Below are 24544 nucleotides of genomic sequence, written 5' to 3'. Positions count from 1 at the left end.
TAATATTTGACAAAAGACATGAGCACTGTAAATAGGCAACTAAAAGTATGACTGCATATGAATAATTATTAAGATGAGATATAGAGAAGTCGGTTGGAGCTAATTAATGACCTTTGAGCTAAGGACCTTGTCAAAATGTATAATGACAGCATAAAGGGTATCAAGAGTAATCATACAAAATGATTTAATGAACTCGAATTGATGCAATCAATTTTTTTTACATATACATGTAAAACATGTGTATAATACAGTACACACTTGTATGGTTCAATATCTCCTAAAACTCATAATATTTTTTTCTAATAAGAGGCATTGACAATTAAAAGAGACACTTTAGACGAAAACATGTCTTCAGTGACAGTATACTATTGTATTTAAAAACTAACTTGGCCGAAACGTTTAGTAATGGCAGAGACTTAAAGTACAGATAAATAAATATAGCTCTGTAAAATAGCAACATTTAATGAGTCATTTATTAAGAGATATAAGTTCTAACGAATGAGGAGTCTATAAGCCATATCGTGTTCAAGTTAATTAAAGTAAGATGGGGCATTATAAGCTAAGAAAAGATTATAAAAGATGATCGATTAATATCCCATTTGTTATTCGGCAAACTACAGAAAGAATACTTCTAAGAAAAATTGTAGCCTCTGGTAAAAGTTACCCTATCCTATTATTTTCCCATCCAAATCCAACAATTTTATTAAAAAATTAAGGCTTTTAAAACATTCTTATATAAGATATATTGACATATTTGTAGTTATAACATTAAGTACAGTATATTGCATCTCCTTCTAGCCAGGATCTTTCAAATAGTATATTTCAAAGACCCTGGCACAGATATACAATGTATATATCAATATCTATATTTAGCTCCATGACCCTGACCATACGTACTATTTGAAACACTCTGACATAGCTTTAAATTTTCAGTTATATTCCTTTATATGCAAAAATGGACAGTGTCTGTTTAGTAGCCGCAGATACTTATAATGCAGATTTTAGTATAGATTCTAGGTCTGGGTTATTCAATGCCATCCATTATTAAAGACTACAGTACAGTCAAGAACATTATTCCGTATTATATTTTTATCAGTAAGAATAAAAAGCTCCAAGTAATGTATAAACAAATTCATTTCTTCTTATAGATCATATAATAAATAAAATGCCTGGTTGTCTAAAATGTTCAAATTTTTTATAGACTTTAAGTTCATTTTCGTTAATTGTAAAACTTTTCGCAAGTTTAATCTTGTTATAACCAATGAAAATACGCGTTACATTTCCCGGGGTTGCTATGCAGGTGCCCGAACACATCGTCAATTTACCGACTTGTGTCAAAAATAATTTTTGTTTGGATGTTTAATCGTTATATTTCAGTAAGTATAGTTTGTTGTACGTCATATTACACGTGTTTAATATTATGATATTTTAAAAGGAATGTCAGAATCCTGTAAACTACAGAAAATCATTGAACATGGTGTTACAAAAATGTCAATAAAATGAAATTGGTTGTGAATGCTCCTTCACTTTATAGCTTTAAAAACAGGTTGGACAAATTCATGGGAGCAACACAGTATACCACCATACCGGATCAGAACTGGGTACAAAGCCATGGGGGGGGGGGGGTTATAGAAGACGATGCTGACGTCTTGCGACCTCAACTCCAGTAATGTAAAGTAAAAGTTCATCTCACATCTGTTCATGTCTACATCTACATCTACATTGTACGTCGGTGCAATCACACTTGATTATGACGCGACGGGTGGTGCTAGGTCAAAAAAAAGAAATATACAAGAAATGATAGAAAGTTAGAAGAGGTTGGATAGTACAAAGGTAGAGATATAGACAAAAAGTATGGCCAGCTATATTTCGCCTCTTCAACCCAAACCTCTCCGGTTACGGTGGCCGCTGCCGGCACAGCCTTGGATATCACTAGTGGGTACTTGTAGCTGGGCCCATAAGGCGATAAGAGTCTGGCTTTGGACGTGACATGAATGTCCTGTTTTCTCATTTTATTGTGTGACTTGTGACTAAAATGATTTGAATAAATATAGCCCTTTACACAGAAATATGCTCCTGTTTATCTATCTATCTTTGAATAATGCCAACATGTTAAATGATGTTGACAATATTGCATACCTTTAGTAGTACCTGTCATCTTTCATGTCTTCATTCAAAGCAGTTTGGTTTTGTTGAGGGAATTATACACTTGTCACATCATTAAATAATAGATAATGCTCGACTTTGTTGTCTTAATTTTTATGCATTATCCAGGGATATTTAGTTAAAATCATATCCTACCGTAACCCAAAATCAGCGTTCTCCTAAATTCGGCGATGTTTTGTTTTTCGTCATTCACGTGAGATTTCAGAGGTAAAGGTCAATCATATTTATGTCCCACGGTGTATTTTTACAACTCGAGTGATTTCCTGCACTAAAGATGGAGCTACGGCTGGTAAACATTAAAAATTGTGTATGACATGGAGAAAATTGTGTGTTTTACCTGACGCAATTTCAAGTTTATCTATACTTTCCTCTTTTTGATTGATATTGTTGCTTAATCAGTTTGACAGTCTCCATCTGTTATCTTACTATTTTTACTGCTGATCTAGGTCAACATATAACGTCACAATCCCGCCAAAATTAAAAATTTACTGCAACTAATCAGAATCGCCGAATTTATGTGACGTTTTCAGATCATAGTAAGATTTTACATCAGCCATATTTCTTTATATTTGGCAACCGCTGAACGATTACATTGTTAGAAATCAACTTAAAGTAACTTTTAAATAGTTGTAGTAAAATTATATCAAGTATTATTATAGATTACTGTAGTTTATTGAAAATGCCATTGACATTTGTTCTTATATAGCCGAATTTAGGTTACACCGGGATATATCATACAGTATAATCAGCAATCTATTCATTGATACTCAGGGATTTTTTTTGGCTTATTTTATAGCCGTTATTGGGTCATATTCCCAATTGAAAATAGTATATTATTTTCCCAATCCACAGGAAAAAATTCCCAATTGAAAGTTACAAAATAAAAATATTGAATAAAAATTCTAAAATCTTTGCAAATAAGGGCTTCTTCACTGTAATAGTGCTTAAATGTTTGAAGATGCCATCCTAGACAGTAATTGTTTGCATCCATTTAATCACTGCAAAATTTCAGTCATGCATTTTTTCCCAATTTTTAACAAAACACCGCTGAAATTCCCAATTCCATGGGTATGGGTCATGTTCCCAAAATCCTGGAAAAAATCCCTGATACTGCATCACTCAAAGTAGTTAGTGTTAAGAAAAAAGGTGAAATATACCGTTTAATGGTTACAAACTGTAGAATTATATACCACAAGTGGTCCTTTTACGTTCCCAAACAGATGCAGTCCGCTAATCCCATCATTGTCCTGTTTTCTCATTTTTTTTGTGGGACTTGTGACTAAAATGATTTGAATAAATATAGCCCTTTACACAGAAATATGCTCCTGTTTATCTATCTAACTTTGAATAATGCCAACCCCCCTTGCGAGTGTTACAGGCAGGAATAAAGTGCACATCAGATTGTTAGTAAACGGGTAAAAGGTGAAAGAAAAACAAAATAGTCCAAGCATTATAAACATGCTAGGAAGGTGAGACTGAAAATGTATTCTAGTCATTATTAAAATGTTATTAGTGAAATGATAAGATAAAGGATAAAATAATTAAAAACACTGGGAGCAAGACAAGTATTGCAGTGGTACTTCCCCTATGAACTGACTTAATTTGGGCAGGGTGGCAATGTAGCTAGGGAGTTTATTCCATAGTACAATTCTATGAGGGAAGAAAGAGTATTTATGTTACTTGTAGGAAACCTGTATTACACATAGGGATAAGGGGTGCATATGTCTGGTTGATCTGTTGGAAATGGACATATGGTGTGAGATCAGTTACAACTAGGTTATGATGTATCTTATAAAACATGATGAGCCTACAGTCCAGCCTGCTATGTTAAAGGGCTTGCCAGCCCAGTTCTCTCTGATGGCTGCGACACTGGGGAGACGGTAGTAATCTTCATCATCTCAACTTTGTCAATATTGGTTTTAGTGTAAAGAAACCACTAATTTTTTTCTTTTCAGTTGAAATATTGAGTTGAATGAGTTTTGTTAGTTGTGCTTGTGCAAGTTATGGCCAAGGCCTTTTTTTCTTATAATTTACTGACATAATGGTACTGTTTAAGTGATGTTTCTTCTATGTACTATACTGTGCCTTTTATTCAAGTTGCCAATTGATCTATCTATTTAAGATAAAAAAAATTGTAAAGGGCTCTCTGCAAGGGAGTCTGGAAGAATTTTCTGCTTTGTATTCCCATTTTGCTTTCAAGATCAAAGAAAAGTCAGCTTCACCAAAAAAAAGTGTTATATCTTTAACAATTATTGCATGGTGATGTTTAGTGGAGAGTGAATCAATAGTTTGTCTATACTCTAAAAAACGTACTTCATTGGTCTGGTACAAGCTTAATTGTGTAGCAATTTTAAAAAGGAATTTAATTATAATAATGCATTGTTGGTGTTGGATTAACTCAGATGAAGTTCACTTGTTTTGTTTTCAATAGTTAAAAATGCTCTGCACACTGTCTATTTATAATACCAGTATCAAAGTTTTCACAGCTATCAAAAAGCTATATGATACTATATTTTGATGGCTTTAAAAACCATATTCTGATGGCTTTGAAAACTCAAAATCTCACCCCTATTTTAATTTTTATTGTGCATTAGCCAATTAGAATCAATAAAATTCATAATTACAAGTTATAATTGGAATAATTTGATAAGTCCCTCAGTTATCATTAAACATTGACACATTAACCTGTTTCCTACAAGTTTGTCTTAATTATACTAGACACATTTGTGATTTGAAAAGCAAATAAACTGTATTGTATTGTGAAAAGAATTGATGCAGCTTATAGAAAAACAGTTCCTTATCATTTATTTCATGTATATATTACAGGTTTGAGCCATAGTCTATCAAGATGACTGCTGGTTCCATTGCTGTGCCAACAATTTTTCCTTTGAGGCCACCAATACCAGGGAAACCAAAATCTTCTATTGATTCTAATACAAAGATTGAACTGAGTACAGGTATGTATATTATATTAACCCTTAGTCTGTTTGTGGCAACTGATTGTGCCCCATGCAACAAGTATAAACCAAGATCAACCAGCCAGTGATTTTCCTACTAATATAATAGACTCCGAAAAAAGGCCTTAGATTCCCAATTGAAATTTTCTTTAAAATCGTACAGTTCTCCCAAAACTCTGAACTGAAACCAGCTTTTTTACTTCCCAAATCAGCAATTTTAGTGATTATTCTTCCTAAAATAAACTCTTCCCAATTAAGTGAGAAAAATCACTGCCAGCACATCTTATAAACTCTAATTTCTGTATCTATGTCATTGAACATTCTTGTCAAGTTCAAGACAGGTTTATCTTTGTATCATTTAACTAAAACCCAGGTGAGCAAATACAGGTTATTTCACATTAATTATTGATAGCCCAGTGATTATTGGAGATAATGACAGAATGTGAAAACACAGGTAAATTATTGGAGAATGTTGGCAGATACTCTCTGTAATTACTCACTATAGAGAAGGTAAAAATGATCAATAATAAGGGCAATAATATCAAAATCATTCATTTATTTATTTACATATATATACATCTAGTTTTTACTTTGATGTTGACTTGTACATACCACCACCATAATGGCTGGCTAGCATTTTTACCAGCCACTTTACTGTTGACTGCTTAATTTTAGATTTTTGGTTTTAATACCTCTTAAAATAATAATGGACAGATTTTAAGTTAATGAGACTACTACTTGTGTATTTCATATCCATCTCCCTTTTTTGTCAAGCCCATCAAGAAAAACTTAAAAGCTAATTAAGTTTAAACATCAATCTGGATTGTTTTTTTCTTTGTAAAGTTGCCATAATTAAGTTACTGAGATGTAATTTATATCTGAATTTGTCTTGTGAAAGTACCAGAATGCTAGTTGCTGATGTATAGGTTAGACAAATTTTACTGACTCTTTGCCTGTATTTGTTTCATTTTAAGTTATATTGACAATAGAAAACCTACATATAATATATAACTGTTACAATATTATGCCCTAAACCATCTTGTCACAACCTGTCCATTTTTTCAAATGTGATATGTAAACAGTAAATTAAGCTATGTAATTATTTGCCCATCATTTAAAGTAAACATCAAATAAGACTGTTTAAATACAAGTGGTATTCAACAAAAATTATGTTTGTAATCATTGTGTGCTAGTTGCATTTAAGTAATGCATTATATTTTACCAGTATCATAAAAAGAACACCAACTAACAGATGCTTTTTATGCGCAGTTTGCTTCTTTTGGATGCTTAATTTAAAATATTTTGTGTTCATAAAGCTCCAGAAAATAACAACAGTTCATCCATACAAATTTAAAAGGAGAACACTTCATGGTACAAAATCAGAAATATCAGTATATAGCATACTATAGAATGAATGAAATAAAACAAATTCCTAAAAATGAGTAAAAGGAGAACCTTCAAGATGACCCATCATGGTGGAATGAAAAATGTTGCAGAAATGAGTAATTTGAACATGTATAATAGAATTCAGTTGTGAATAAAAGCCATTTTATGAATTTTTAAGTACTATATTTACAGAAAGTAATGGGGCCCGTATTTATTACACAATCAATGGGACGAAACCAGATCCATTCCCTAAGGTTGGACAAGCTAAATATACGATGGAATATCAAGGACCATTTACATTACCAGCTGGTAAACAAACCTTGAAAGCAATGGCAGTTGGAGCGTAAGTACTATCAAAAGTTTTACTAGAACTATTACATTATTTAAACAGTGAATATGCATATTTATGTTGGCCAAGATATTGTCCACTCAATGGCAGCAGGGTTGGTGAATTCTTTCTTTTGATGAACTGATTAATAATACATGCTAAATGAAGAATGTGTGTTTCAGGAAAATGCTTGTACCATAAGTAATGCAAAGTTTTCTAGAGGTTTCCTCCAGCAATAAAACTTGAAAGTTTCCATAGACATCACAATATAAATATGTTCCAAACTGAACAATATTCCAACCACATTGACAGTGTAGGTAAAAAAGTATAAAAGTGCTGTCTGGCATATTACAGTTAGAAAATAAATTGAAAAGTGATGAGATATTTTTGCATAAAAATTGTAACATTAAACATTATTCTCTAAAATGAAAGAGACACTACCAATCACATTATGTTAATTTTTTAAAAAGTTATGATAAATGTTGTATTTTTCAGAGATGGTATTAGGGAGTCTAATGTTGTAACCAAGGTATTTGAAGTTGACTATGTGGCCCAGCCTGCCATGCCACCAGAAGATGATGACCTAGAGTTTAGAGATGACCTTGAAAAAGAGAAAACAATGGTAGAAGCTGATTCAAAATTTCTTAATACCTTACTTTTAAAGTAGCAAGCTCATCCATTCATATTGAAATTTGTTATTTCTCAAATACTGTTTGAATGTGATAGGGAACAAGTAGTAAGAAAATATTGAGATATCTCTGAAAGATTTCCAAATTTATATTACAACCAAAATCATACATGGAACCAGATTTTGAGACAGTTTTGCATAAGTATGAAATGTTACAACTCTTCTTAATTATATTCTCAGTGTTTAAGAAATATTGTTATTGAAGGTAATGTTTCCAGTGCCATATTTGATAGCTATAAGAAATTTTGTTAATTAGGTATTTTTTTGTCAAATATTTTCATCAAACTTAAAGCATGTAGCTTTTTTGTATAATATTTTGTGATATTAAATTATGTATTTGATAAACTTACATTTCATGAAAATTTAATCATTTAATAAACAATTTATATAGATGTAACTTAACACACACTTGAACTTACATATAACATTTTTATTATTTATATAAATTATGAATAATTCATTATAATATTATCATGCATATGTATGTTACAGTTAAATGTGAAGAGAGCACAGAAGAACTTGATGATGTCCTCAAGGTCAGCTTGGACTGATGTTTCAACAGCTAGAAACATGACCAATAGAATGGCAGGTAATGTAAAAATTTCCTTGATATTATTACATATATACTAAAAGATACTAGTTTTTAGAGCAAAAGTTCTTTTAAGAAAAAAATGTCAATTTTGAATGTTTTGCTGTGTAATAATGCATTTTTCAAGTTCATAATTTGTCACCTTAGGACAGAAAAGGTTTAACTCTTACATATTAGAATTTAATAGGAGTTAATTTATGCTCTTACATGACTTTCTGGAAAGCTAAATCACTGTCGGGGAATGCTGATTATGTGTTTTTTTATTTCAGACATGGATGTAAAGGGAAGTAACTACAGGCAGCCAGGAACCGGAACCCGGTTTTTGAACACCAGACAAGACCGTTCACCGGATAGAAGTTATGTAAGTGATGTCTTAGACATTTGGTTTACACTTTCTCTTATACTGTGTATTCTATTCTTACTTTCTTCCTTTTGTAAACTAAATGTATGATAAAGATATTAATCTTATTAATTACGTGTATATGTGTTAACTGTTTAATCATTATGCAATGTGATATAATGACATAATGTATATGATTTGTTTGATATATATGTTGATATGTTTGTATATAGGACTTGATTGATATATACATTATGATTGGGAAAAAAAAAATGTATTCCATGCTAAGTGTGTTATGAAAAGCATTAGGAACCTGTTTTACCTGAAAATGAGGTTTAAGGATAGAAAGTTATTTATAGCTCGCAATAAAAATAGTCAAGTTGCAGCATTGATCATATTCACAACCCTCTTTTATTAATTTGATCACATATAATTTTTGTTTGTTGAAAATTGTATTTCAATCTATAAATAGATGAAGAATTTATTCATTCTTTCTTTGCTATCTTTTTTTTTTTAAATGGTAAAACTAAAGGAATGCAATTTTAGTAAAAAGTCTTTTTATATTATGTTTTTATTCAATAAGCAAAGGTTTGATAGTATATTGGCATTATACACAAACATTTCATTTGAATGTAAAATGTTGCACTTGTATTTATTTCAGCCATTGTCAAATCGTACAGAACGTACATCTAGCCCATCGAGGCACCGTCACCTGCCAGATAATACAACACAAGCTATGAGGTTACAGAGAGAAACAGATTTTCTCAAGTAATTTATTACGTTAAATACTATTTAATTACAGTTATAATAAGGCCAGTGGTGACCCAGTCAGTCCACAATACTATGTGAACAATGAGATATTGTAGATTTGGTGTACTATGAACTGAATTTGAAATTTTAGTAATTGTAACATTTTGAGGCAAAAATAAACACCATAAAGGTCATGAAAAATGGAGAAAGCCTTAGGTTGTTTACATAAATATTTTCTGAAAAAAATATTTCTAGTTTTAACTTGAGACACTTTCGTAGTGACATTTATAAATCATGTAATACCAAGTCAAATATTAAGCATCTACAGACACATTTGATTTGGAATGCAGACAAAAACAAAAATTAGCAAAAATGCAAAAAATCGCCTTAATATTGTAGGTGAAAGTCTATCTTGTTTTGTGAATATTTTAATTAATTTCTAAGGTATATTTATATGACATTTAGATATTCACAGACTTCTTTCTGTTAAGAGTTAGACTAAACAATCATCCAAATTTTGTTGACATATCCAGTTTATTGACACACTTTGTTTTTTTCCAGGTGTGTGTATTGCTTTGCAGATCGGCCCTCAGATCCCTACGCAAGATTCTGTAATACATGTGGTAATTCTGTAGCAGCAATACCTCAGACACGAATCCCGCCACCTGAACCTGGACAGGTAAAAATAAAAACTATGAAATATCATAAGATTATAGGATGTTATTTTGTGTCATCCAATCTGTTTTTAAAAGTGACGGCATGGCCAAGTGATATAACATGAGACTAGTAATCTAATGATCTCTAGTCACATGGGTTCAAACCCAATCGGGGACGTCCGTGGCCGAGTGGTTAAGGTCGTTGACTTCAAACCACTTGCCCCTCACCGCTGTGGGTTTGAATCCCAAAAGGGACTTTGGGTTCTTTCATGTGAGGAATCAATCCAGCTAGCTTACGGAACGACGGTGGTTCTACTCAGGTGCCTCAAATAGTGCACGGAAGGGCATTTGAGGTCTTCCTCCACCAGTAAAGCTGGAACGTCGCCGAATGACCTATACTGTGTCGGTGTGATGTAAAACCCAAAAACTAACAACCAAAATCAAACCCAATCAGGGGCAAGTCGTTGTTTCCTTAAGCAAGATACTTTACACTCATTGCTCAGTACTGGTTTGGTTCCAGGAACAGATTAGAAAGTGTGTTTATAAGCTTATAGCTCCGCACACAGTCAAACCAAAAAAAAATGTGTATAAACCATCTGTTTTTATCATCCTAAGAATAAGTTAGTGAAAATCTTTTGTCAAATATTCATATAAAATGTATATGTGACAATGGTCAATGCAGAGAAAGTTTGTTTTTGGTGTCATTTGAACTAATGACAGCAAACTGTTGGACTATGACTGACAAAATTATGCTCTAAAGTACCTTGTACCTATGCTCTATCAGAACTACCAGTACCTGTGTCATTTGTTTCGATTTTTATAAAACAGGAAAAATAGTGGTACATTTGTAATTGAAAGTGCTACCTTTTGTTTTGATCTCTCTATTACATTACGTTATTTAAATACTGTGAAACTTTTACATTCCAAAAATTTATATTTTTCAATGAATTATATGTTTTATATGAAGTATTATGTATTTTATAGATGGGTACATGTGTATACTGTAAGACCTTGGTGCCATTCAACACATCCACCTGTGTTGTCTGTGAGGGTCCAATCCCCAACCAGAACCAGCCCCAGGCCAGCATCAGACTGGCAGAGAAGGTTGTATGCACACTGTGTGGCACTGGAAACCCGGCTAACCTTTCTCAATGTATAACCTGTGATACAAAACTACCAACTTCAGCTCAAATGAGGGTATGTTTATGTTTTGATGAAGGAATTATTATACAGGCAACTGTGTTTAATTAAACTATACATCTATCTTAATTACATATACTGCAAAGTCAATTATTTTTTATTATGGTATATGAAACAAAATACTCCTTTAAAACCATGTACAATTCTATGGTGTGTTTAATTACTTGTTGCAACCAGTATTTCTTGTACATGTTGATATATAATTCCTTATATTTGCTTGATATTCATACTTGAATTTTGATATCCAAGAATTCGCAGTCATAATTTTCTTATCATAATTGTTTTGATATAGTAAACATTTACTTTTTTCCAGCCGTACTTACACTTGAGCCTGAAATTATCATAATTTTCTATTAATAGATATTCTGAAATACTGTATGTTTGTTGTTATATTTTTTTTCAGCCAGCATATATAGGACAGTCTGCCCCACCTATCACAGGCCTTGATAAGAAGTATCTAAAATGTACAAAATGTAACCGTGTGAACAGAGGAGAAGCCAGATTTTGTGACTGGTGTGGAGCCAAGGTGATTATAAACCTTTATTTCACATCTTATAAATTATAACCAATGTGTTTACACCATGTGATGATCCAATAGAAATAATTGTTATATCCAGTCTTATCAATTTAGCCTCGTTTTTCATTTCCAGAGTCCAAAAAGTCCATATCAATTGCATATTGTATCCCGTGTAGCCTCATTTCATTTTCAGAGTCCAAAAAATCTCTATTAAATCCTTATTGTACTTCATGAAAAACAAAGGTTGTCAAATGTGAAAAAAATGATGATGTGATATAAACGGGTCAATAATATCTCGTTGAAATACTGTATATTATTGAACTTTCACAGCTCATTAAATATCAGATGCCCCCTTGTCAAGGTTGGACATGTGTTCCTTCGAGAATTAATGTATCAAAGTATATAGTCAATTATTAAATCACAAGTTTGTAAGTAAGTTTATGTTTACATAGCAGCAGTCTTGTGATGGAATGCAATGATTATGAACTTATTGATATCTTGTTGATCTTATTTCATAGTATTTTTATATTTTCAGTTATTATTTTATGAACAATTGTAGTGGTATAACCTTGAAAAAAATCTTTATTGATTTTAATCCTAATTTATTGTTAAAATTATATTCTTATTGTTTTCATATATAAATTCAAAATTAGTTAGATACAAAACACTGAACTATATTAGTAATTAAAATTTGGTACCAGTCAATATAGGTTGGACAGCTGTGTTCCCATTAAGGTACATCTACAATTCTTACTCGAAACAATATGTATTTGTGTGCATTGACTGTTATGTATGTACTTGAAGATCTAAATAAAACCAATACAATACATGATTTAGACTTTAACATTGCAACCTCTGTTAATCAGATTCTAGTACATGTCAGTTTGTTGACAGCTGTGTTACTTCAATAGAATTTAGTATTGTACTCAACAATGTATAATAACTTCAAATTATCATAAATCAATTTTGTACAGACTTTAATTTAATGTTTAACTTTTATGGTAGTGGCAGCTCTTGTTGATGGGAATGTAAAATGTTGTGGATGAACTATAAATTGCATATCATTTGTTGATTTTTTTCATGAGAATAAAAAAATTGTTTATCATTTTCATGTTTATTGATAATTCACATCATATGTCAAGAACTAGGAGAAGCTTGAAGAAAAATGCTTTTAATGTGGATGGTTTTAATCTCCTAAATTTATTGTTAATAATATGTATATTTTTCATTGGTTTTCATTAATATTAATTCAAGATGTTTGTTATGATACTTTACAAACTATCTGAACTACATGTGCAGGGTTTTAAGTTATACAACAACTTTGGTACCAGTCCAATTTGCCTTGTCATCTGATTGGTTGATATCATACAGATTTGAAATTGACCAATAGCAGAGCTCCGTTATGGAGACTGGTTTCCTTTAAGTTTTATTAACTTTGTAACTTGGATTGTTATGTATTTTTGAGCGTTATGTATTTGTTTACAATGTTTTTAAGATATAATATTGACTGATTCAGGTTATTGAGAAACTCCTAAAGGTACTTGTACTAATGAAAGAAATTTTTGTCTTTTTTTTCTATCTGCGAAAAAAAAAAAACTCAGCGTGCTTTTTGTCCTGTGCATTTTGGTCTTGGTTTATTGTATGTCGGAGCTTGAAAGAAATGACTAGAAAATTATATTACCTAATCCATTGATACAAAATACAAAAAATTGATTTAAAGACTTTTTAAACCAAATATTGGACAATTTTCCTTCTGTTTTTCAAATGGCAGTATTCTTAGTGACATGTCTTTGAAGCTCTTTGATTGTTACTTCTTGTTTAATTACTGGTGGAATATTTTCAGTAAAGACTATTATATTTTTGGGAACTGCATGAATGAAAAACAAATATAAAAAAACCCAAAAAAGCAATAACAACAAAAAACAACAACAACAAAAAAAAAAAAACAGATAATGTAGGATGTAGTTTGGATTCAGAAATAATCCATAGATTTTACATGGTTTTGACTATCCATAACTAATGATTGACATAATTGTGAATCCATTATGATTGACATAATTTGAATTATGAATCCTTTATGACTGACATAATTGTGAATCCATCAGTCCAAGAAGTTACAGTGTGGGACTATATTTGGTGTTTATTCAGGAACCACTAATTTTGTGTCAATTTTGTATTTTTTATGTCCACAGGACTGGGCGGTGTGTACATTTATGCATGATAGTCTACATGTTCTCATGTTCTATGTTAACTAAATGTGACTTATCATGGTAAAATGGACCAGATGTTTGTTTTATCTGTCTTATAATAAAAATGCACTACTATCATTATAGGCATTTTTTCTATTTTCCTTTAGAGCAACTCTACAAAATAAAGTTTTGCCACAGTATATTTTAAAGTTAACTGATTCAGTTTTATTTTGTGTGACAACATGGCAATACAAAGCAAAGAATCCTGTAAAATATTTAACAGAAGTGCCACAACTTTGGTAAATTGCTCAAATTGGAAGAAGTATTGTGACGCTTGTATTTAATGCCCTCAAAATGTTTTGGTGGAACATATAATTGCCATTTATCTTTCCCTTCATCCTTTCATCTTGCATACATTTCTTTTAGCAGTTTTATTGACGGATTTCTTAGATATGTAGGTACATGGATTCCTTAAATCATAGTACCTCAACCTTTGGTTGAGCTATATTGTTGCTTTAGTCAAGGTCACTTAAAGTTTGAATGGATATTTCCCCATTTCTTCTTATATTAAGGCCATGTTTAAGCTTTGTCAATACAAAATTGTAGGGCATCAATAAGTGTTACTGATAATAATTCTAGTTATGAAATAAAAAAAAGGAAATGGAATGTTATATCATTGGGGGAAAAAACGATAGGGTTCACAAATTTACCGTGGTCCATTTTACCTTGACAACTCACATAAATGTTCATATTTATATATTGTTAACTACTTATGGAATGGCTAGAATGTTTTGAATGCTAAATTTAGACGATAAATGTATAAAGTATATGAGCCGCGTCACAACAAAACCAACATAATGTGTTTGCGACCAGCATCCGCGCAGTCTGATCAGGATCCATGCTGTTTGCTAGCAGTTTCTTTACTTGTTATAGGGTCTGTAAGCGAACAGCATGGATCCTGATCAGACTGCGTGGATGCAACCCTTTACGTTGGTTTTGTCATGACACGGCCCATATAAGTTGTAATAACTATGTTTAAAATTTAGTGCTTTATAACATTATGTTATTTATGTTTACATCAAGCCCAATATATTAAGCTAAAAGATGGTATGATGTTTTTAGAGCTAATTTAAGTCATAGAAATCAAAGAGTAGTTAAAATTGACAGGTACATGTAAATTTAAAGAAGGCACACGTTTTGTAGGGAGACAATGGAGAAGTTTTTGGAATGAAAAATTTGATTTTATATTGATATTTAGTTTTCTATTTTTGAATCTCTAATACCAGTTTATATGAACTTTTACTGATTGGTTGGTATCAATAGGAAGTAAAAAAACGCTGAACAGAAGTAAGTTCATATGATACTTAGCATCTTTTAGCTATTTTATTGGCATTTTGAAACTGTATGCTGAAGCATTAAGCATGTATTAAAAATTACTTTACCGCATTCTTCATAATTTAGACATACTTATTAAAATAATTATCAATATGTGCATAAATAAAAAAGCATGCTATATTTCATGAATGATATATTTTTGGAGTAATGGTGAATGTTAGGGCTAATAACAAGCCTATCATACCAGTATATAGCCAGGCCAGCCAGCCTTCACATCCATTCAAACTGACCATATACTATACTTTTAGCTTCTCAATTTTAGTTAATTGACATTGAAATCCATTAAACTACAAATGGACAGTTCCAAATTAACAGCTGGGCAAATCTATTTCCTTATTCAGAGTAGTCATGGTTTAGACATTGACACATTACATGGTAGATAAAAAAATGTATCATTTTCTAATCCTGTACCTGCTAAATATTCATAATGGACTTGTCCTTCCTTGAATTTGGAACTATCCAATGTGAATGTGTGGGGTTAGGATATGGAAAAATACTAAGTCAAGTAGCCAGATGTGAATGTATGAAGGTGCAGACAGGCATGGCTATATCATTCAGGCATAGGCAAATCCTTATTGCTTCAAGCATTTAAAAGGAATAAATAAAATTATATGCATGTTAAATTTAACTTTAAAAATGAATTATCAATAATTTTCTGTTTTTAAATCATATAGATCTTCATCTAGATAGTATGTTACATGTGTGTTTTACAAGCACAATTCATTGGTGCATGTCATCATTGTAGATTTAAAACTGACAGCATGCTAAATATTGTATCAAAAAATGCAGGGAGTTTGTTTATAGAGTTTCTGGCATGTTTATCAGTATAACCACTGGATAAATGTACAACTGATTTATATATAGATGATAGAATTATATAAAATCTTAAGACTTTTAATATGAAAAATAATTTTACTGTGAAGAATCAATATTTTGTTGAACATTTTACTTAGTACCTGTAATAATAATTTATAAATGTTAAGATATTTGTACTAGTGTATATGTTCTTATCTATTAATTGTGTTATTTTTATTTTTATTACTTTTGTATTCTCTTATAGCCTGCAGTGACGGCCACGGCGCTGACTTGTTCCAAGTGCCGTGCCAATAACCATCCTTATGCAACATTTTGCGGATCATGTGGAGTCAAGATTGACGCCCCATATCGAGTGGATGAATTGTAAGAAAATTATGTAATAAAACAGATATTGACTTGTTAGCTAGTGAATATGGTATGATATGTACTAAAAGTAAATGTTGACCGAGGCGATAATTTTCAGTCAATATCACATCATATTCACTAGCTAAAAAGTCCATATTTCTATAATATAACTTATTTTTACGTCAGTTGTTAGTTCTCTGTAAGATATTATTTATATACATTTTTAAAAAATCCACCTAACTTTAAGATATTTCTTATGCCCTTTAATAGTATTTTTTATGTGATTTATTGAAAGATAATGTATTGTAGAATACTTTAGCAAAAAACTAATTGTATGAGAAGAACATTACTAAATGTGTTATATGACAGATCTTTTTTTTTATATCTGTTTTTAGTTGTTTTTTATGAAATTCTTAGATTTAAGATTACAGAATAAAATGTCACGAAAAACTTGATTATTTTGTGTATAACACTAAAAATATTGCCATTATTTGAACCACTAAAATGGGGACAAAAACATAATTAAAATATATAAACAACAACAACAAATCAATACATGCATGTTACATTTTGTTTTCTTTCTTTTGTAGAAATGGATTCCATAGGGAGGTAGGACATTGACTTACTGATAATATATAATATTCAAAACAAAGACTCATATTTTTAAACATCTTGATCTTCAATTAAGAATATGAGATGTGATTAGTTTCTGTTTTATACATGGAAGTTTTAAATTTTATGGATATTTCTCACCCTTTTCAAGAAATCTTTATGTAGGACAAACAAGTATATGTGCAGTTTTCTGCATGGCTTTGTTAATGAATTTAACAAACCAACCCTTAACTTTTACAATAAATGATACACATATATGACATATGTAATTTTATAACCTCAGGCACAGTGGTTACCAGTAAGTACCCCACTTGGTGCCCCACCTAAACCGTCAAACACAATAGCCACCCAGACAGTAGGATTGTTCTATCCATCAACACGAGGTATGGAGAAGGAGAAAGAGAAGGAAGAAGATAAGCTGGCTTACGAGAGACAAATGAGAGACAGGAGACCACTGTTAACAGCTGTCAGTCCTGGAAAAGGTAATAATTTATTATATATAGCAGATGTTGAATGAGTGTATGTTTAATACTAAGTTTGGCCAGCATAATATTGTTTTATTCAATGAGTTCAATAAATTTAGTATTGAAACTACATGAATATAATATTCTAATATCACTTATATAAAATAAGAACAGGAAACTGTTAAAAAGATTTAATTTTCATTGACGCAACGATAGCGTAACGATAACATAGCGCGTTTCAATGCTATGTTTATATATAATGAAAATGACATCACATCAAAGTGTTATAACACTAGTGTAATATTGTTTTTATACTGTAAATGGCTTTAATTCACTCCCGCGCTACAGTTTATATTATAAAGTAATTTCCTAGAATAAATCTTTAGGTGTTATCTAGAAGTTGAAGTAAGATTCAGTCATGTATACACTGAAATATACTGCAGGATATATGACTGGTGATCCTGGAGATGGTTTGAAATGCTTGTATAAACAGTTTGATTTGTTGTCTTGAGTCAAGACATTTTTAAGATAAGCATTTCTTTAAAATTGCGAAAAAATATCAGATTTAAATAATTGTCAACAGATTAAAGACAGTTATTGTTTGACTGGAGTTCAATATATAGTTATGACAATGCAGGTCATTTTTTATGACTTGAAAATAAAGCATACTTACTATGTTAGAGATAAGATTGCTAGATTTATATGACAAAGTGCGTGCTCTAGACCTGAAAATTCTAGATATAAACACTACATGTATTTCTTTTATTTGGATTGACAAAGAATGCTATATTAACAGAGTCATTGGTTTTTTTCCAGGTTACTGGCGTAAACAAGTTGAGCATATATGTCAACATGTAAAGGCTCATGCCCAGAATGATGCTGAGTTTCGAGCACTGATTGGAGAACCAAAAATGGGCAAGGTAATTAACATCTTTAATTATTCAGAGGTTAAAGAAGCAAACAAAATAGAATAGAGATGAAAATTACTTGTCCTACTGTAAATTACTCTTGCTATATTAAAGCATTACTTTGGTTTTACTTTGAACAAATTTCAGATTTTTCTTTTTATACTTGAAATTGTGACACCAATTTGTAGATAAAGTCAGATATAAAAGGGAGACAATTCTGTTAAATATTTGTATATAGTAAGCTATATCATCATCATATCATATTTTTGTTACAGTTGTTAACATCAACAGTACAGGAGGATGGCTATGAGTTAAGTTTGACCGTGACCTTTGCCCTGAGAGGTGGTAAAGATAAGTTTGCTGGGAAAAAGTTGGGCATTACCGGAGATTATCTTAGTTTCCACACAGAGCAGGACAATATGACTACATATAGGACGGACTCTGATGGTAAAATTAAATTAGTTATTTATTAGATTTATATTGATCATGGCTATTATTTGTATAAGTAGATTTGTGTGTTTCCTGGAATAAATAATATTTATTTTGTTAGCTATAGGTTGATTTTGTTGTCATATTGTGGTAAATTGTTTGAATTTTGTAATGAACTCTTTTTAGGAAACACGTATTTTCTATATTCTTTAAGTATTAGCAATGATTGGGTTAGTGAATTACTTTTATTTCATTTATTCATTTCTATAAAATATTGTAGCTTTCTTTGATAAATACCCATCAGCCTTGCTTCTGAACTTCTGCATACGGTAAATAAACTTCATTTAAATTCTTTTAATTTTTATATTTTTGTGTTCTATTTTTAAAGTTTTTCTCCATGTTTATTCTCCAATACATTTTAATTCTATGATTATTGTGTTTATGTTAGATTATGATGAGATTATTGAGGAATCTCCCAAGAAAGGAGGAAAGAAGATCATCAAGAAGAAAAGACCAGTAAAGAGAGTTTCAGTAAGTACATTTCCTAAAGTTTGATCAACAAGATAGCTAAACAAACAATTTAAGTTATCCTGTTCACAAGAAAAAGTTCACAATAAGCGACAATGTTTTTAAATTTGAATTTGGAAGAGATTTGGATTTAAAATTTGAATTTTAGGATTTTTTTCATTATATGTATCAATATGCAAATAAAATTTTTATGGGTATGAAGGAATGTGGCAATTTTGCCTTATGTGGCTGTTTTGCCTGAAGTGTTGAAATATTGTTGAAAGTATAAACACAGTTTAATATTTTATTTTCTTGTCATACTTTATAAATTGTTGTTACAAAAGCCAGAAGGTGTATACCAATTATGTATTTATCTCGCAAAAAAAAAACTAATCACATGTGCTTTTGAAATATTGCTATTGTATTAAACATATTTTTTTTCTAGAAACAAGACCAGTTACTACTTAAAGAGATAGGACCATCTGGTGAGGGAGATCCTACTGAGGTTCAACAACTTATTGATGAGGTTAATATATTAAAATACAATCATAGATCTATATTTTTATAGCTGAATCTGTGTCTTTTATGGTTTTTGTTATAAAATGAAGCATTGATGATGCAGACCTCTGTCATTGTCTTGACAAACTTTAGCTTTGAATTGAATACTTCAATCCCATTATAGTTTATGACTCTTCTAAGATTTTGTTAGTAAAAAAATCATTAAGTGTTCACATGTTAGATGGATAGTCTGTCAGTAGTTCTTCCTATTTTTACTTGGACAATAGAATGTGAAAAAAAAAAAAATCTTGAAATTGTATCCCTATGGATAAGAAAGCACATGTTTGCTTCCATGAGATGAAATGTACCTTAAAACAGTCTGCACAACTTTTGATCATTTTGTATTTTTGACACCTGGTGGTTGAAAATGCTTCCTTTTAGTATCTAGATTTCTAAAACTACTAAGATGATGTTTTTTATTATCTTTATCTAAATCACCAAAGCTTTAACTGTAAGTGACAATATCATTATTCTTTATAGCTTGGCTAAACAACATAAGGAGCGCTATCCAACATTTGTTACTGTTTCTCAGTGTTTCATCTTTTTTAGTATCTGACTTTACGATTTTTCAGTTAATCTTACATAATATGTTGTATGCCAAATCAAGTTGAAAAGGTCATATTACCAAATTTTTGCTTCAAGGAAACATTAAGATAGAAATAACATATAAAACTTGTTGTTTTTAAAGTATTAGAATTAAGGAATGTTTTCATCTCTTACAGAATTAAGGGTATTTATTATTCCTTGATGATAACTTACAGTATGTGATATTGCTTCATTAACTAACATCTAATTGCAGAGAAATCTGAATATAATTATTATGTGAGCCATTAGGAGAGATTTTATATTATGCTGCACTGATACAGTAAGACAAAAAACATGGTGAATGAGAAATATCAATACTTTCCTGTGTGTAAAATTTAAATAATATTGAAAGCCGATACAGTAGCTCATTAGTGAAATTGTTAAGACAATTCCAGCTAGCTTAAGCAATAAGTAGTAGAATATTTTTATATTTTCAATGTAGGGCTATATTTAGTCACAGCTTTTATTTCAAGTTGTGATATAGATAGTGTTCATTGACTTATATATCATGAATATAATTAATATAACTAACTCTTATTTTGTTACCTATATATAGATGCATCTAAGAAGTTGATTGGTTGAATTTACTGGAATTTTCTTAATTATAGAAATGTTTCTCAAATATTAAAAAAAAACTTCTTATATAATTCACTTAAGAGTCAGGACCATTTGACAATGTCATCATTTCCATTTAATGAAAAGTCTTGTATTCACATCCTCACCTATTCTATTAACATATTATGACTAGTTTTTTAGCTTGACTATTTGAAGAATATGAGAGCTATTGTAGTCGCCCGGGCGTCGGCGTCTGCGTTGGTTAAAGTATTTTGTAAATTCAAATATCTCAATTATTGCTTGAGATATTTAATTGCTACAATATTTACAGTATTATGCCCCTTTTTAACTTAGAAAATTTGGTTAAAGTTTTTTGTAAGGTCAAATATCTCAATTATTAATTGAGATATTCAATTGAAACTTACAATACTTATTTATAGTAACAATGTACATCAGATTGACAACTTGGATAACTCTGCCTATAATATTTACAGAATTATGCCCCTTTATAACTTAGAAATTTTGGTTAAAATCTTTTTTGTAAAGTCAAATATCTCAATTATTGCTTGAGATATTCAATTGAAATTTACAATACTTTTTTATGGTAACAATTTACATCAGTTTGCAAAATTGAATAACTCTTCTGCCTGCAATATTTGCAGAATTATTTGCCCCTTTGAAACTTAGAAATTTTGGTTAAAGGTTAAAGGTCTTCAAAGATATTTACTTGAAACTTTACTCATGTACTTAGGGTCATAATTGGAGAGTCATAACTGTATGTCACTGACCAAGTTCCATAACTCTACTCGCATTTAGGCTGATTCATCTCCCCTTTTCTACTTAGTCTCTTGGTTAATGTTTACATGCAAGTTTTACATATCTCAATAACTATTAAAGATATTTATTTAAAACTTCACATACGCATTTAGAATCATAATTGTAGGTCACTGACCAAGATCCATAATTCTATCTTGCATTTAGGCTGATTTTTCTCCCTTTAACTTAGAAATTCATGGTAAAGTTTTGCTTGTAAGCTGTTATCTCCATAACTACTGAAGAGTTTGTGCCTTTTTTGGGACATTTTTATGCATTCATAATAATAAAGCAGTGATTTACTTGATAAAACATCTTAATACAAGCCTTTGTACCTTTTCGGTCAATTTTATGTATCCATAGGTAATTAGCATTATTATACTCAATAAAACACCCTTGTGACAATTTTTGAATAGTCGAGCCAATACTGTCCTCCGACAGTTCTTGTTTCTGACCCAATAAATGTTTTTATGTAAAATTTCAACATGTTGTATAAGTCTCATGGCAAAATGCCTTAAACTTTGACAGAGGAACTAATTTTCTTTAAGCCCCAACTTAGCAGGAGGAGGTTTGCCCTCATATGCCCATCTCACTGTCTTGCATACACATTGTCAGTCCGTAGACTGTACAGACTGACAAAATGGTAGAATAGGGGGGAAATTGTCCTGTGGTCAGCTGAGACTCATTATTTTTTACCAGACATTGTCATTTCTTTAATTTATGATAAAACGTTTGATGTTCATGTATTTTCAGGGATCAGATCCAAATTGTGTAAATAAGAATAATATTCCAGCGTTACATATAGCAGCAAAAAATAAATGGGCAGATTGTATATCTGTTCTGGTAAAATCTGGAGCTGATGTGGACAAGAAAGGACCTTCTACAATGTGAGTTTTTTTTCTATTTACATTTTATTATGTCCAGTTTTTAAAAGGCATAAGCTAGCCTACAGGAGTCCTTTTCTTACTGCAAAATCATTATAATTATTCCAGGGCACTATTTTTTGTGGTTTTTGTGGATAGGTCAATCCACAAATTTCATATCCAACAAAATATTATTTAAAATATTTTCAAATTAACATCATTAGAAAAAAAGTAGTGTTATAAACTTTTATTGATATTCTGTTTTTCAGTAAGGGTAACACTGCCCTCCATGAAGCTGTAAATGTAGGACCCTCAAATGCAAGGGTTGTTGAGGAATTATTAAGGTAAGACTCAATTTGCTTGTCATGTGTATACAATTAATTTTCATTCAATAAATGAATCTGATAACCCTTAATCTGCTGGAGCTCTTGGCCACTAGTATTGACCCAGTTTTGCATGCAAATTCATATAGTGTTGCCACGCTCTATACTATTGGTAACTCTATTTTTTGTGCTGTCATATTAAAGTTCCTTCAAAGCAAGATAAACTATTACCCAGATTCAGCATGTGAATGGTGAACACAATACATGATTTTATATATACTTGTATATATTCTACCTCAGAACAAGGCTCTAACAAATACTACCCTGACAGACACAAAAATACATATATATTACATACAAGTGTGAATTGTTGTGTTGTTGCTCAATTTTATTTCATTACTTCAGAAATACATTTAAGTTGAAATATGAGGCAGTAGTCATGAAAATATCATAAAAAGAATATGATGATTTGGTACTTATATAGGACTTTTGTGGTTCTTGCTAGGCTGGATTACACTTGGTACTTTTGGCTGGTAGTATCTTAGCCAAACAAATCCACTTTATACAATGATCGAGATTCTCTAATCAAAACTTTTTTTATAGTTTCTTTATGAATATTGACAGTTGGATTTTAATTGATTTTATCTTTGTTAATATTATGATTAAACACGTGCGGCCTATTTTACTATAAACAATTGTTTATGCTGTCTTCATAGTATTAAGACATCCAGGTCAGTGATGTTTGTTCACAAAGAGCAAGTCAAGAGATTAATTTGATCTGTCTTCCATTTTAGGATTTTTTCTTTGAATTTGTTTGTGGAGACTGCCATCCTTTAAGTCAATGTATAATTATGTTAGTTGAAACATTGGTACATAAAATTGTGTATGCTTTAAAAAATAAAGTTGTGATTTATTAACAAGTGTTACATTTTGATGTACATACTGTATGGATTCTTGATTTGTATTTCAGTAATGGAGCAGACCAAAATATGAAGAATGACAAAGGGGAGTCACCATATGACCTTGCTGTGAAAGGAGGATATGAAAACATTGTGAAAAAGTTTGCTGCCGCTCTTGGGCAGTCACAATTAGATAAAATGATACGCCCAAAGAGTAAAGCGTACTGAACTTAAAAAATTAACTAGTTTAGATGTAGATAAAATAAAACACTGCCATAGTGGTGATATTGAAGAAAGATGTGCTAAAATATGTTTACATTCTTACATATATATCATATGTAACAAAAGTTTGTATACTAATATAATAGGAAGTTTACCAAGATGTGAAACTTTATGTGATATTATTTACATTGTATATAAACTATATATTAGAAGCATCATGACAAAACCAACATAGTCTGTTTGTGAACAGCATGGATCCAGACCAGCCTGCGCAGTCTGATCAGGATCCATGCTGTTCTCTTACCAACCTTTTTACAAGTAGAGAAAATAATAGCGAACAGCATGGATCCTGATCAGACTGCGCGGATGCGCAGGCTGGTCTGGATCCATGCTGGTCGCAAAACCATTATGTTGGTTTTGTGATGACGCGGCTCATATAATCAAGGCTAGCTAAACAATGTAGAAATACGCAGATCTATTTCAG

At 31.0% G+C, this 24544-nt stretch overlaps 1 protein-coding gene across 2 annotated transcripts; it reads left to right on the top strand.

Moving 5' to 3' along the window:
• Positions 1–1271: 1271 nt before the first annotated feature.
• Positions 1272–24284, top strand: LOC132738567 (double zinc ribbon and ankyrin repeat-containing protein 1-like). Of its 2 annotated transcripts, XM_060726076.1 has the most exons (21): positions 1272–1376; positions 4993–5123; positions 6702–6852; positions 7333–7459; positions 8018–8114; positions 8384–8475; positions 9116–9222; positions 9766–9883; positions 10845–11057; positions 11464–11586; positions 13094–13114; positions 16222–16340; positions 16913–16931; positions 17218–17416; positions 18215–18318; positions 18582–18753; positions 19184–19266; positions 19688–19768; positions 22507–22640; positions 22886–22960; positions 23910–24284. In XM_060726076.1, the coding sequence occupies exons 2-21, from the start codon at positions 5015–5017 to the stop codon at positions 24064–24066; spliced, it is 2301 nt and encodes a 766-aa protein (XP_060582059.1). In that variant the 5' UTR covers positions 1272–1376; positions 4993–5014; the 3' UTR covers positions 24067–24284. The 2 variants fall into 2 exon arrangements, with proteins under 2 accessions (XP_060582059.1, XP_060582060.1); XM_060726077.1 differs by lacking the exon at positions 13094–13114.
• Positions 24285–24544: the final 260 nt, after the last annotated feature.

Source organism: Ruditapes philippinarum, unplaced genomic scaffold, assembly GCF_026571515.1.
Source record: "Ruditapes philippinarum isolate M1 unplaced genomic scaffold, ASM2657151v2 ctg298_1_1_1_1, whole genome shotgun sequence".
Classification (NCBI taxonomy): domain Eukaryota; kingdom Metazoa; phylum Mollusca; class Bivalvia; order Venerida; family Veneridae; genus Ruditapes; species Ruditapes philippinarum.
Note: the sequence above shows the minus strand (reverse complement) of the source record. Positions and strands in the feature narration are given on the sequence as shown.

What these genes read in the sequence shown, in the direction of transcription:
- LOC132738567 (XM_060726076.1), top strand. Translation starts at nt 5,015, where the DNA reads ATGACTGCTGGTTCCATTGCTGTGCCAACAATTTTTCCTTTGAGGCCA. An exon ending in AAAGCAATGGCAGTTGGAGC is followed by an intron (nt 6,853 to 7,332) that starts GTAAGTACTATC and finishes TGTATTTTTCAG; the next exon opens with AGATGGTATTAGGGAGTCTA. An exon ending in AGAGAAACAGATTTTCTCAA is followed by an intron (nt 9,223 to 9,765) that starts GTAATTTATTAC and finishes GTTTTTTTCCAG; the next exon opens with GTGTGTGTATTGCTTTGCAG.